The sequence below is a fragment of the Argiope bruennichi genome, chromosome 10 (genome assembly GCF_947563725.1).
Source record: "Argiope bruennichi chromosome 10, qqArgBrue1.1, whole genome shotgun sequence".
Lineage (NCBI taxonomy): Eukaryota > Metazoa > Arthropoda > Arachnida > Araneae > Araneidae > Argiope > Argiope bruennichi.
The window spans coordinates 119,321,321-119,334,452 of record NC_079160.1 but is presented as its reverse complement, the minus strand read 5'-3'; the positions used below and the strand labels follow the sequence as shown (position 1 = coordinate 119,334,452).

The window sequence follows — 13,132 nt, the reverse complement described above, 5'->3', positions numbered from 1 at the left end:
TATAGTCACAAAGTTCTCATACCAAAGTTGTTAAAGAATATTACAGTCGTGACGTTTTTGAGTTATTGCATATGTACACGTTTCTGAAAGTACAGACCAACAGACTGTCAACCCCTTTTTGGATTTGATTCAAAATTTTATAGATGCCTTTATTATCGATGTTAAATCTATGTACTGAATTTTATCTATTTATCTCTCTTCGTCTTGTGGTTATCGGGTTAAATCATATTCGAACAGCCGAACAGACCGAATACCTCTGGGTAGAGTTTGCTCAAAATTTAATAGAAATCTACGAATTCTGTATAAATACCATATACCAAATGTCATCCGACTAGCTCAAAGTTGAGTAATGTTTGTCACAGAAGACAGTTTTCAAAAACGTGTTTTTCGAACCCAGGGAGATCTAAAACGTGGAGATTTGTCAAAGTTCTCGAGTTCCAATTTTTTGACGATTACAATACTTTGTATACGAGATAGCAAAAAAGTAGTCTATGTCAATAATGTGCCTTTTAATGTCTTTGTAAATCCTTTGGTTATAAGCTTGAAATTTTATATGTACATGAATGATTGTAAGAAAACCTTTTACCAAGAGAAGACTCTACTTTATGAGAGCCGTATAAAAGTTTAAAACTTTTTATTAACAAATTCCACATGATATAGCATGTTGTTAAAAAAAGACATTCTTACAAAAAAAATTGCCAATTGGGAGTGTACGTGTTTATTGCAATGTTTAAGGAAAGAGCACTTTTCCCACATTTTAGAGAGTCTGTATATACATTGTTAATATTTCTCCGCATAGGAGAGAATTCTCATCTATTTTTCTACATTAATCTTATTTGCATTCTAAAATGTATTTCATAGTGTATAAAAAAAAACAGCTATATTGGTACTTTTTTATTATAATGAGACAATTTATATTATTTTAATAGGTCGGTTATTCCTTCGATAAAATTGTTCAGATTGAACCACCTGCAGTAAAGCACATCTATTATTTGGTAAGTTTTGTATTTTATTTTGAGATGTTTTAAATCTTTGTATATGATAACTATTTATAACAAAGCAACCGTAAACTTCTAGTTCAATTCGGAATTACGTATTGTCTACATCTATACATAGTACAAAATCGTCTCCTGAAAACATCTGTATGTTTGAAAGAGAAAAACTTGAGAAATACTTAACTGATACTGGTGATATTTGTACCATTTTGTAGGGCATTTATTGGGGAATGTTTTAGTATCTTGAAATCATATCAAAATAAAAAATGAGATTTTTAATTGATATTTTAAATATTTAAGAATTGTGGATTGAATTACTTACAATATATTTCAAGCTGCATTCAGAGCCATGGGATTGTTGCAAAGCAATTCTCACTGAGAAAATACCTTATCAGAAACTGCAATATGCAGTTTGCTAACATCATTTACGCAATTCTTTGCTCTTATTATTGTTTTCTGTCATGTTACTTATTTGTTGACGCTTTGTAATAATTATCAAGAAAGTATATTTGGAGATATACTGAACAAAAACGAATGCAGTTGGCATTAGAAGACATAAACTACAATCAAAACATATTTTATGAAGCTTTAATCGAAACCAACAAAATAGTAGTATCTCTTGCAAACAAATCTATCAGAGACTTTGGTCTTCCTTTGTCGGATAACTTTCGTATAGAGACAAGCAGTAATGAATATTCAAGAGAGTTATCATAAAAGCAATATCAGATGTTAGAAACAATATTACATAATTAACAACGACTCACGATAGATCATAAAAAGGCTTATGACACAATAGCATTTAGCATAAGGAACAAGGATGGCAAACTTTTTTTCGTGGATGCTCCTGGCAGCACGGAAAAAGCATTTTTGATTAATTTTCTACTTACCAAAGTAAGATCTGGTGGAAATATTGCTCTTGCTATTGCATCCTCTGAAATCGCAGCCATACTGTTAGTAGGGGGAAGAACAGCACATGCCACGTTTAAACTTCCCTTAAATGTTTACAATGATGATATTAGTGCACCTCAGTTGCTAGTTTTTCTTCCATCCAAAAATTCGTGTTTCAAATTCATCTTGTCAATTCCATTTTTACTGCAGAAAATGTAGCCATTACTGTAGCACTAGATGTTCCCGTTCTATCTGGAAAAGATTGTCTGATTCTTACAGATAGCTACTCTACGCTTACATCGTTGAAAATATATCCATCCAGTCGCCAAAAATTATTCAAAGTATAGCCTTCAAAGTTCAAATTTTTACCAAATTAAACCAAACATTATCCTTGCTGCGGGTACCTGGTCACTCGAATATAATCTGGAACGAGCTTGCAGATAACTTAGTCAAATAAGTTACAGAAAATACACCTTGGATTCAATGGATCTCCCCTGAATATAATTTCAAGCATCAGAAAAAAAAAGCGTCGCATCAGATCATAATCAATAATTACAGAAACAGTAAATGTTCCATCGCCTTAGGAGACATTTCTAGCATTGAAGCACTATCTTCCTGGTCCAAAATTCGGAGGGAAGATGTTGTTTTGTCCAGACTAATCAGCAAAACAATTATAACACCAGGACTGTTGAATCGTTTTCACCTTCACAAGGGTCCCCTTTGTCACGAATGTAATAGCATTTAATGATATTGAACACATAATTCTCTCGTGCAAAAAGTATACATATTTTAGAGACAAGTTTGGAATCGCCACTACAAATTATTTCTTATTCAAACAAAAAAAAAAAAAAAAGGAACAGGAAAAACATCATAGTATTTAGAGAGCGCAAATGCAGCTACATCTAAAACACAGATGAATTGAAACGAAAGTAATAAAAATCAAGTTAATAGGAAATTCAAATTAAACCAAATAAAGAAAGAATCCGGCCTGAAGACTTTTTCACAGGTCACGCTCACGCAGGGATTCAAAAAAAGGGATTTTTTTCTGTAAAGGAATGGAGACTAAAAAGTCAAATAATGATTCCTCGTGGCCCGAAAATCCCCGGAAATTAGGCCCAAGAGATATACCATTTTAACAGAAAGAAAAATACAAAACAATAAATTAGAAGAATACATCCAATAATAAGCAAAAATACAATAACAAAAATAACAATAACACAAAAAAAACCATATAATAACACTCAAACCAGTAATGTAAACAAAAAGAAAAGCATATACCAGCAGCAGGCAAAGAAATTTTAAGCTATCGATTGTGATTCCCTCTTTTTTAACACCCCCAATCTAAAGCATTTAAGGCAAACAACAATTGTAGTGTCCCAGCGGCATATATTGAGTGATCTAATATGCAAGGAAAGCTCTATTTTTATTTTAGGTAAAGGATTAATCCCAAATCATATTTTGGTTAATCAAAAAGTTGATATTACAGTGGTTTCTTGTAAATTCATTATTATATAATTTTTAATGAGGTTATTTGATGCTTCAACATAGGAATTTTTATTATTGCACACCCTTTTCATCCTGTTAAATTGTGAGAAAATTAGATTTTTAAAAATTTTAAAGTTTAGATTGGAATGATAATTACAAAGTTTTGTTATTTCAAAGTTGAAATCATCCCTTTTATCGTAGATACCAACTATTGTTTTATCATTAGCAATTTTGATTTTTAAATCCAGAAAGCTAGCCTCAAGTTGATTTTTATTTTTTTCCGCTAGAATTAAATCTTTTGGATAGCAATTAGTAACAATATTAGTATTGTCTAAGTTTATCAAAAGTAGGTTATCAATATACCTCCACCCGTTTATTAAATTATATTTAATTCTTTTTTTCTCATAGTAATGTAGAAAAATATTAGATAAAGCACTTGAGAAAACTGTTCCCATTGGAATTACCTTTACTTATTTATAAAAATTAATTCCATTAAAAACGTAATTTTCAGTAATATTAAAATTACATAACTCTGAACAGTTATTTTTAGGAATAACGTCTTCACTTAAATATTCGTCATATATAAAAGTACAGACCTTTATTAATTTTTCATGAGATAGATTGGTTTATAAATTTTCGAAATCCTATGTATTAAGTTTATTAATGTTGTTATCTTTAAGAAAATCCAGTACTTCTATGTTACTAGAAATTATAAAGTTGTCTTCATCTTTGATTTTGTCCAGGATAATTTTAAGTATTTAAAGAAAGGTTTTCCCGTATTTTAATTATAACTGCCAGTGCTACAAGTCACGAATTTGAATTTTAATGGATTTTTTATGAAATTTAACAGTTGGGAATAAATAAGGAGAGTTTAAAGAGCAAGTCTTTTTTTCTTTTCTTTCCTTTTTTTTTTTTTGCGAAAGCTAGCATTCTTTTATCTAATTCCTTTTTTTTCCCGGTGCTCTTTAAAATATAAGTTGCTTTAGAGTTATATTCATCAATTAAAAGTTCTTTATAATAATATTTACAAATTAAACAGAATTTTTTTGCTGATTTATCTATTACAGTAATAACAAATTTCTCTTTAATTTTTTTTATTTCTTTTTTTTAATGTTTTGCTAAAATAAATCACCCATTCTTTAGCTCTGCCAATATCTACATTCATTTTTGTCTTAATTTCCTCTAAAATTCTCACTTTGCATTCTCTAAAACCTTCAGGAGGTGAATGGTATTTTCTAGAAATTTTAGAAATAAAAATATCCAAATCTTGGTATTATTGTAAAAGCAAATTTTTCTTTTAAATTTTTATTTCGTTTTTTAATGTTTTGCTAAAATAAATTCCGCGTTCTTTAGATCTGTGAATATCAGTATTCATTTTTATTTTAATTGCCTCCTAAATTCTCACTTTCCATTCTCCGAAATCTTCCGCAAGTCAATGGTATTTTCTAGATAATTTAGCAATAAAATTATCCAAATCTTTACAAATAGAAATTAAAATTTTATTATGGTTTATTTTTTCTCTTAATCTAAATTTAGTTCCTCTTTCTATTAATTCTCTTAAAAAGTTGGATTCAATAATTTTTAAATTACCTGTAATAATATGACCGTTATCAACATCTATAAAATCTTTATAGTTATTACAGTAACAATTTGTTTTATTTATTTTATCTAAATTTTTGCTATAGATATTATGATTACGAATTTTTTTTTCATTAAAGTTGAAGTATAACTAAACGCTATTGAAATAATTGCTTTATCTGAAAGAGGAAAAAATATATTATTATGTATAATTTTGGTAATTTTAGATATTCTAAGTAAATATCCAAGAATTTAATCACACAGAATTCTTTGTAAACATTATTTTTATTATTAAAAAGTAAATCGTTTTTTCCAATGTTAAGCTTACATTTAATTAGATCAAGAATTATACATTTTGTGTATGAAATTTTAAACTCTAAATCCCCGTATTTATTGTTTTAAAACCATTTAATTTTATTATTTCTAAGACCAAAAATGTATTTCCTAATTTTGTGAATGTTCTCGCTATTGTGTTCCAGTTTACAGTAATTTTGAAATTCCTCTAAAATAATTTGAAAATTGCCACCTTTTCATTTACCTCTTTTAAATCTTTTAGAAAAGTTATCTTTATTTAGAAAATTTTTAAATTTGTAATAAATGCAATTATTGTTTAAATCTGCGTAACCTTCCCCATTTAATTTACTATTGAGACCGTAAGGAAATAAAGTTTTAAGGTTACAAATATAAATGTTTTCTAGGTCTAATCTTTTGCTTAATTCGTTAACATTGTCTTCTAGAATGTAGATGAATATTTATCTAGAATGTCTTCTAGATGAATATCTTCTAGAATGAATATTTATATTATTAAAGTTATGGTTTTGGAAGTGTTCCAGTTCAAAGTCAGTAGTCCTATTTTTTATAAAGTTTTTAATATCGGATCTATGATTATTAATTATTAAATTAAGCTCGGTGTTAGTTTAGCCAATATATTTTATATTACATTCCGAACAATTTAAAAGATAAATCAAGGTTTTTTTTTTTTTAACAGAATACTTGTAATTTTGAGAATTTATTATCAATTTGTTCTTTACCAGCAAAAGGACATGTCTTACACTTCCCGTTTCCACAAACTTTATATATTTTTCTATTTTAAAGATTTTTATAACAAAACGATTGTGTCAGTAATTTTTTTCTCCATGAATGCTCCTCACACAAAGCTATCCACAGTCCCCTTGGTAGAGCGCACGACGGGCCATACGCTATGATAAATTTCTTATTAGATTCTTGCATAGTTTAATTTATTTATTAAAATGGAGATATATCTCCCTAACGTCAAAAAAAACCATGGAATTCTCGAGAAAGTAAATCTGAATTTCTTTTTAGGCAAAATATAAGAAAAACCTTTTGAAAACCCCTTTAAAAAACGCTTTTATAAAAATATTTTAAAATTTGCAGTTAGTAGAAAAGCGAACATGCCGCTTAATTCCAGATTGTTACTGTAATAAAGAAAACTTTAAAGATTATATAGATGTTGATAAATGTCATATTATTACAGGTAATTTCAAAATTATTGAATCCAACTCTTTCAGAGATTTAATGGAAAGGGGAACTAAATTTAGATTAAGAGAAAAAATAAACCACAATAAAATTTTAATTTCTATTGGTAAAGATTTGGATATTTTTATTGCTAAATTATCTAGAAAATACCATTGACCTGCGGAAGATTTCGGAGAATGGAAAGTGAGAATTTTAGAGGAAATTAAGACCAAAATGAATACTGATATTCACAGATCTAAAGAACGCGGGATTTATTTTAGCAAAACATTAAAAAACGAAATAAAAATTTAAAAGAAAATTTCTTATTACAGTAATAGATAAATCAGCAAATAATTTCTGTTTAATTTGTAAATATTATTATAAACTTTCAAGTAATGAATATAACTCTAACGCAACTTATATTTTAAAGAACACCGGAAAAAAGGAATTAGATGAAAAAAAAATGCTAGCTTTTGCAAAAAAAAAAAAAAAAAAAAAAAAAGAAAAGAGAGAGAGAGAGAGAGACTTGCTCTTTAAACTCTCCTTATTTATTCCCAAAAGTTAAATTTAATAAAATCCATTAAAATTCAGATTCGTGACTTGTAGTACTGACAGTTATAATTAATATACGGGAAAACATTTCTTTAAATACTTAAAAATTATCCTGGACAAAATCAAAGATGAAGACAACTCTATAATTTCTAGTAACATAGAAGTACTGGATTTTCTTAAAGATAACAACATTAATAAACTTAATACTTAGGATTTCGAAACTTTATACACCAATCTACCTCATGAAAAATTAATAAAGGTCTGTACTTTTATATATGACGAATATTTAAATGAAAATGTTATTCCTAAAAATAACTGGCTAGAGTTATGCAATTTTAATATTACTGAAAATTACGTTTTTAATGGAATTAATTTTTATAAACAAGTAAAGGGTATTCCAATGGGAACAGTTTTCTCAAGTGCTTTAGCTAATATTTTCCTACATTACTATGAGAAAAAAAGAATTAAATATAATTTAATAAACGGGTGGTGGTATATTGATGACCTACTTTTGATAAACTTAGACATTACTAATATTGTTACTAACTGCTATCCAAAAGATTTAATTCTAACAGAAAAAAATAAAAATCAACTTGAGGCTACCTTTCTGGATTTAAAAATCAAAATTTTAATCATAAAACAATAGTTGGTACCTACGATAAAAGGGATGAATTCAACTTTAAAATAACAAAACTTTGTAATTATCATTCCAGTCTAAACTTTAAAATTTTTAAAAATCTAATTTTCTCACGATTTAACAGGATGAAAAGGGTTTGCAATAATAAAAATTCCTGTGTTGAAGCATCAAATAACCTCATTAAAAATTATATAATAATGAATTTACAAGAAACCACTGTAATATCAACTTTTTGATTAACCAAAATATGATTTGGGATTAATCCTTTACCTAAAATAAAAATAGAGCTTTCCTTGCATATTAGATCACTCAATATATGCCGCTGGGACACTACAATTGTTGTTTACCTTAAATGCTTTAGATTGGGGGTGTTAAAAAAGAGGGAATCACAATCGATAGCTTAAAATTTCTTTGCCTGCTGCTGGTATGGACGTTCCTTTTTGTTTACATTACTGGTTTGAGTGTTATTATATGGTATTTTTGTTATTTTTGTTTATTAGTGGATGTATTCTTCTAATTTATTGTTTTGTATTTTCCTTTCTGTTAAAATGGTATATCTCTTGGACCTAATTTCAGTGGATTTTCAGGTCACGAGGAATCATTATTTGACTTTTTAGTCTGCATTCTTTCCCAGAAAAAAATCCTTTTTTTTAAATCCCTGCCTGAGGGTGATCCTTGAAATAGTCTTCAGGCAGGATTCTTTTTTTATTTGGTTTAATTTTTATGTGGTTTAATTTGATTTTCTTATTAACTTGATTTTTATTACTTTTATCTCAATTCCTCTGTGTTTTAGAAGTAGCTCCATTTGTGCTCTCTAAATAATATGATGTTTTTCTTGTTCTTTTTTTTGGTTTTATTTTCAATGAGAAACAATTTTTAGTTGCGATTTCGAAACTATTTCGTTTCGTTTTGAAAGAAAAATTATATATATATATATATATATATATATATAAGTAATCAAAAATATAAGAATTATGAAATTAATACCTATTATTGAAACAATCTAAAATTAAAATAATTACTGAAACGAAAACAAATTATTTCGAAATTGAAACTAAAAAATATTTTCGAAATCAAACTAAAAACTAAAATAAGTAAAAAACATGAAAAGTACAATTGTATTTTAAGATCACAAATGCAGCTACTACTAAAACACAGATGAATCTAGTCAGTTAGTAATAAAAACCATGTTAAAAGCAAATAGAATAAAAATTAAACCAAATAAAATAAGAATCCTTCCTGAAGACTTTCTCAAGGGTCACCCTCAGGTAGGGATTCAAAATAAGGGATTTTTTCTGTGAGGAATCAGACTTTTTTCCAACAGTATTGAACCACTTGTGACCCAATAATCCCCTGAAATTAAGGCCTAAGAGATACACCATTTTTACAGAAAAGAAACAAAACAATAAATTAAAAGAATACGACCTCCAATAAGCAAAAATACAATAACATAAAATAAACTAAATAATAACTATCATAACCAATTATGAAAACAAAAAGAGAAGTACATACCAGCAGCAGGTAAAAAAATTTTTTACAAAAGGTATCCCATCTTGTTCATTCTTGTTTCCCGGGCCTTAAACTGTTTCTGCTAACGCCATTCAAGGTAAAAATAGTTGGATGAATGATCTCAGCGCCATCTATAAATTTAGTTAATATGCAACGGAAAGTCTATTTTTATTTTAGGCAAAGGATTAATCGTAAATCATCTCTTTTTTTTTATTAAAAAATTAATATTGCAGTAGTTTCTGGGAATTTTTTATTAGTTAAATTTTTAATTCATCCTTTAATTAAATCCTTTGCCTAAAATAATATATATATATATTGATTTGATTTGATTGTTTTCTTATGGCGCAAAGGCCAATACTGACCAAGCTGTGCCAAATATATATATATATATATATATATATATATATATATATATATATATATATATATATATATATATATATATATATATATATATATAAAATATAAATAATAATATATATATAATTCTCATTTTTTTTCTTTATTTTTACATTTTGTTGGCATGTAGGTCGTATCAAAAGGAAAAATCTTGAAAATAAGCAAATTGCACGAAGGCAACTACAAAGTTCAGAAAATTCAATTTCGCATCACTCACGAGATGGTGCCCAGTTTCAGGTTAGTGGTTTGGGCTCATTACAATGACGAACTCATCGCAGATTCTTTGCGCATCGATACTGAGAATTCCTGCAATCCAGAGTCCAAAGTATGAAAACTATTACCTTATTTTTATCTATTTCTCCTCCCAGGTCCTTTCTTTTTTTTATTATTATTCTGCACTCGTTTATTTTTCTAATCTGAGTAATCAAAAAATGTTCATTTCTCTTCTCTTCATACCTCTTTTCCCTACTACTGTTAAAGGATAATGTGTACTAGCCGCCTATGGTGACCAGTTGGCTCGCCAAGATTGTTGAGTGTTTAGGTTATTAAACGATTGATATGGAATGCATTGCTTAAATTTTCAGTTGATTTGATACGACTTAAAAATGGGACTTTAAATGAGTCATTCTTCAGCAAATTATTGTGGGTATAAATTAAAAGTGAATATATTATGAAATATAAGCAGAAGTGAGAATCTTATTTCGGAATAAATGATAAAAAAAAGTAATTTTTATCTCAATTTCAATATTAGCAAAAGCATGCGATTGAATATTTTGATGGATGAATTTGAATTTATTTCATGACATTAAAAAAGCAACCTTAAGGCAAAATAACATTATCTTGGCGTACTTTAGATCCATTAATTCTTGCAGAAGGCACTTTCAATAGTTGTGCGTACTTACTCATTGTTGTCGATCATGTACATCCTTACATGGTAATTGTGAATCATGGAAATAATGGCATGTTTCAACAAGATTATGATCCACACCAAGCGTCAAAAATTGTCCGTGCATGGTTCAAGGAGAATAAGAAAAAGTTCCAGTTATTACCTAGGCCACCGATTTCCCGAGATTTTAATCCCTTTGAAAATCTGTAAGAACATCTTGATCGACACTTTATACAGGAAAATCCTCCATCTCGGAATGTCCACCTCGGAATTTCAACCTGCTATTCTCATGGTCGCATATGCTTGTTGTCTCCTTCTAAGCACACATTACTATTTTACCTGCAAGAGAAGGTTATTCCGGCTATTAGATAGGAAGAAGTTATAATGATGTTACACGATTGTATAATAATTCAAAAGTGTAAAATTTTGAATTCGAGATATTTTATGAGTTTTAACTTTTTAGACATTCTTGAATCTTAAAAGCGTATTTTTGAATCATATATATGTTCTTGCCTCTTCTGAAGATATGTATTGACGATAACTGATAAACTCAGAGAGTAAGTAGATTAAATTTACTTCGTACCGTTTCCGTACTGCATACCATTTGCCAGTTGCCCCCTGCACTGCTGCTTCCAACATCACTATTAGTCTGTTCTTGCAATGTTGTAGATAACATCTTCCACTGTTGAAATCAAAACTGCTTTCCTTCCTCAACCCCGTTTCACGTCAAATGAATCGGTCTCTTAGAATTTAGCAATCATTTTTCGCAGACCATTTGTGGTTATTGGACTCGATTTTATGGATTTTAATGTCCGAAACTTCTTGATAACAGTAAGCGCGCAGTCATCGCTCTTATAAAAAAGTTTTAAGAGCAGAGAGGGATTCTTCATAGTCAAAGTCGTGATGAAGCATGCAGGCAAAGAGCATGCTTCATCTGTATTTTCATGGAAGCTATGTTTGCGATCCGCATGTCACATATAAGTAAATCGCATATCTCCAGACGATGTGAACTTTGATCAGCGCCATCTATCAGCACATTATGGAACTTTTTTTTCCTTCTCCATACAAAATTCAATTGCCTCATAATTGTTCTGCTAAAATATCAAGTCATTCAGACCAATAGTTTTAAAATTATCGATTTTTGAAATCATAACTTTAATTATAATCACCCTGTATAATAGAAATTTTCCAGTGCAGGCAGTAATTTTTCTATTCATTCAGTGAATCGACAAACAATAATTCGGTTATACAAGTGTATATCGTGTTGATTGCTTCGATAGAAACTATGCCTTGCTCGACAGAAACGTTCGTCATTTAATAAATCTACCAGCGCAGCACGTAGACATATGCAGATTCGAGCTTCTAAAAACAAACAAAGGACGACAAGCGAACAATGAAGCAGATCGTTTACGAATTACAAATTCACATGCCTTCAGAATCTCACGCTCAATATACGGCATGAATCGAAAGACAACTTTTATATGTCACCTGATCACGCGCATCAGAATCAAAAGACCAATATACGGCAAGAAGTGTGGCTACAGAAAGTTGATTGGAGAAGATGTGCTCATTCCACGCATTCCCATTATTCCCACCTACATGCCTTTTAATTTCAAAAGACTTCAGTTCTCTATTATCCTTGCATTCTCGATGACCATGAACAAGGCGCAGGGTCAATCACTTCAAGTATGCGGATTGAAACTAGAAAATCCATGTTTTTCACATGGTCAGTTACGTTGGATGCTCACGAATAAAACAGCCAAGATTTTTTTTTTTTTTTTTTTTTTTGCTGAAGATGGAAGAACAAAAAATATTGTCTCCCCTGAAGTATACTTGTATAATAAAGTAAGAAAAGATAGAATAAATATTATTTATTCTTCTCCTTTATATATCATTCAGTTTCAATGATTGTATTCATTGTCGACAAGAAAATAAATATCATTCTTTCTATAATTCCTAATTAAACAATATAGCTATTTTAAATATCAAACAATATTTCCAAAATTATTTTATTTGCAGCAGCAACGCGCTGGGTACCAGCTAGTGTTTCATATTTGCAAAGATGGAATATTGTAATCTATTTTTACCTCGCTTCATGATGTGCTAAAGTTTTGGAATTTTATGCTCTTGCATTGTACATAAATTATTAATTTGTTAATAACGAATTAAGCTAAACTTTGATTCCATACGAGTTTTACCACCATGTAGAAAATTTAAAAACAAAATGAATTTCAAATTTATTATAATATTTTTTGCATACCATTCATATACTGAAATGTATGCTAAAGACTAAAATAATAAATAATTAAAATTTTAAAACATCTTTAATTCATAGCGAAAGTAAGATTTGATTTAAACATTTTAGCTTTTAATTCTACCATACAATTTTTTTTTCCCAAGGTATCCCTTACTCCTGATTCTGAGTGGGCGGAGCCAGGAAGTTATAATGCATTCAATATTAGAGGAAAGCAGAATACTGTGGTTGGACTTTTTGTTGTGGATGAAGCTGTGTATACAATGTCCAAGAAAGATTTGCTCACAAAATCAAAAGTAGGTTGGTGATGAAATTTAAAATTATTTTCTTTGGCTTTCTTTAATTCAGAAATGAAATCTCTAAAAAAATTCTTCAAATTTGAGAATTTAAAAAAAAAAAAAATGAGAAAAAAATATTTTTCGAAAATCTTCAAGACATCAGATATTACATTCTGAGGGCAATAATTTTTACAT

General features: G+C 28.9%; 1 protein-coding gene across 1 annotated transcript in view; it reads left to right on the top strand.

The window, feature by feature from the left end:
• The window catches only part of LOC129989363 (A.superbus venom factor 1-like), a 184,637-nt gene that overhangs the window by 54,742 nt on the left and 116,763 nt on the right, over positions 1–13,132 (top strand). Inside the window, 3 exon segments of the mRNA XM_056097853.1 lie at positions 930–995; positions 9,650–9,844; positions 12,806–12,955. Of these exon segments, the coding sequence (XP_055953828.1) occupies positions 930–995; positions 9,650–9,844; positions 12,806–12,955 (411 nt within the window).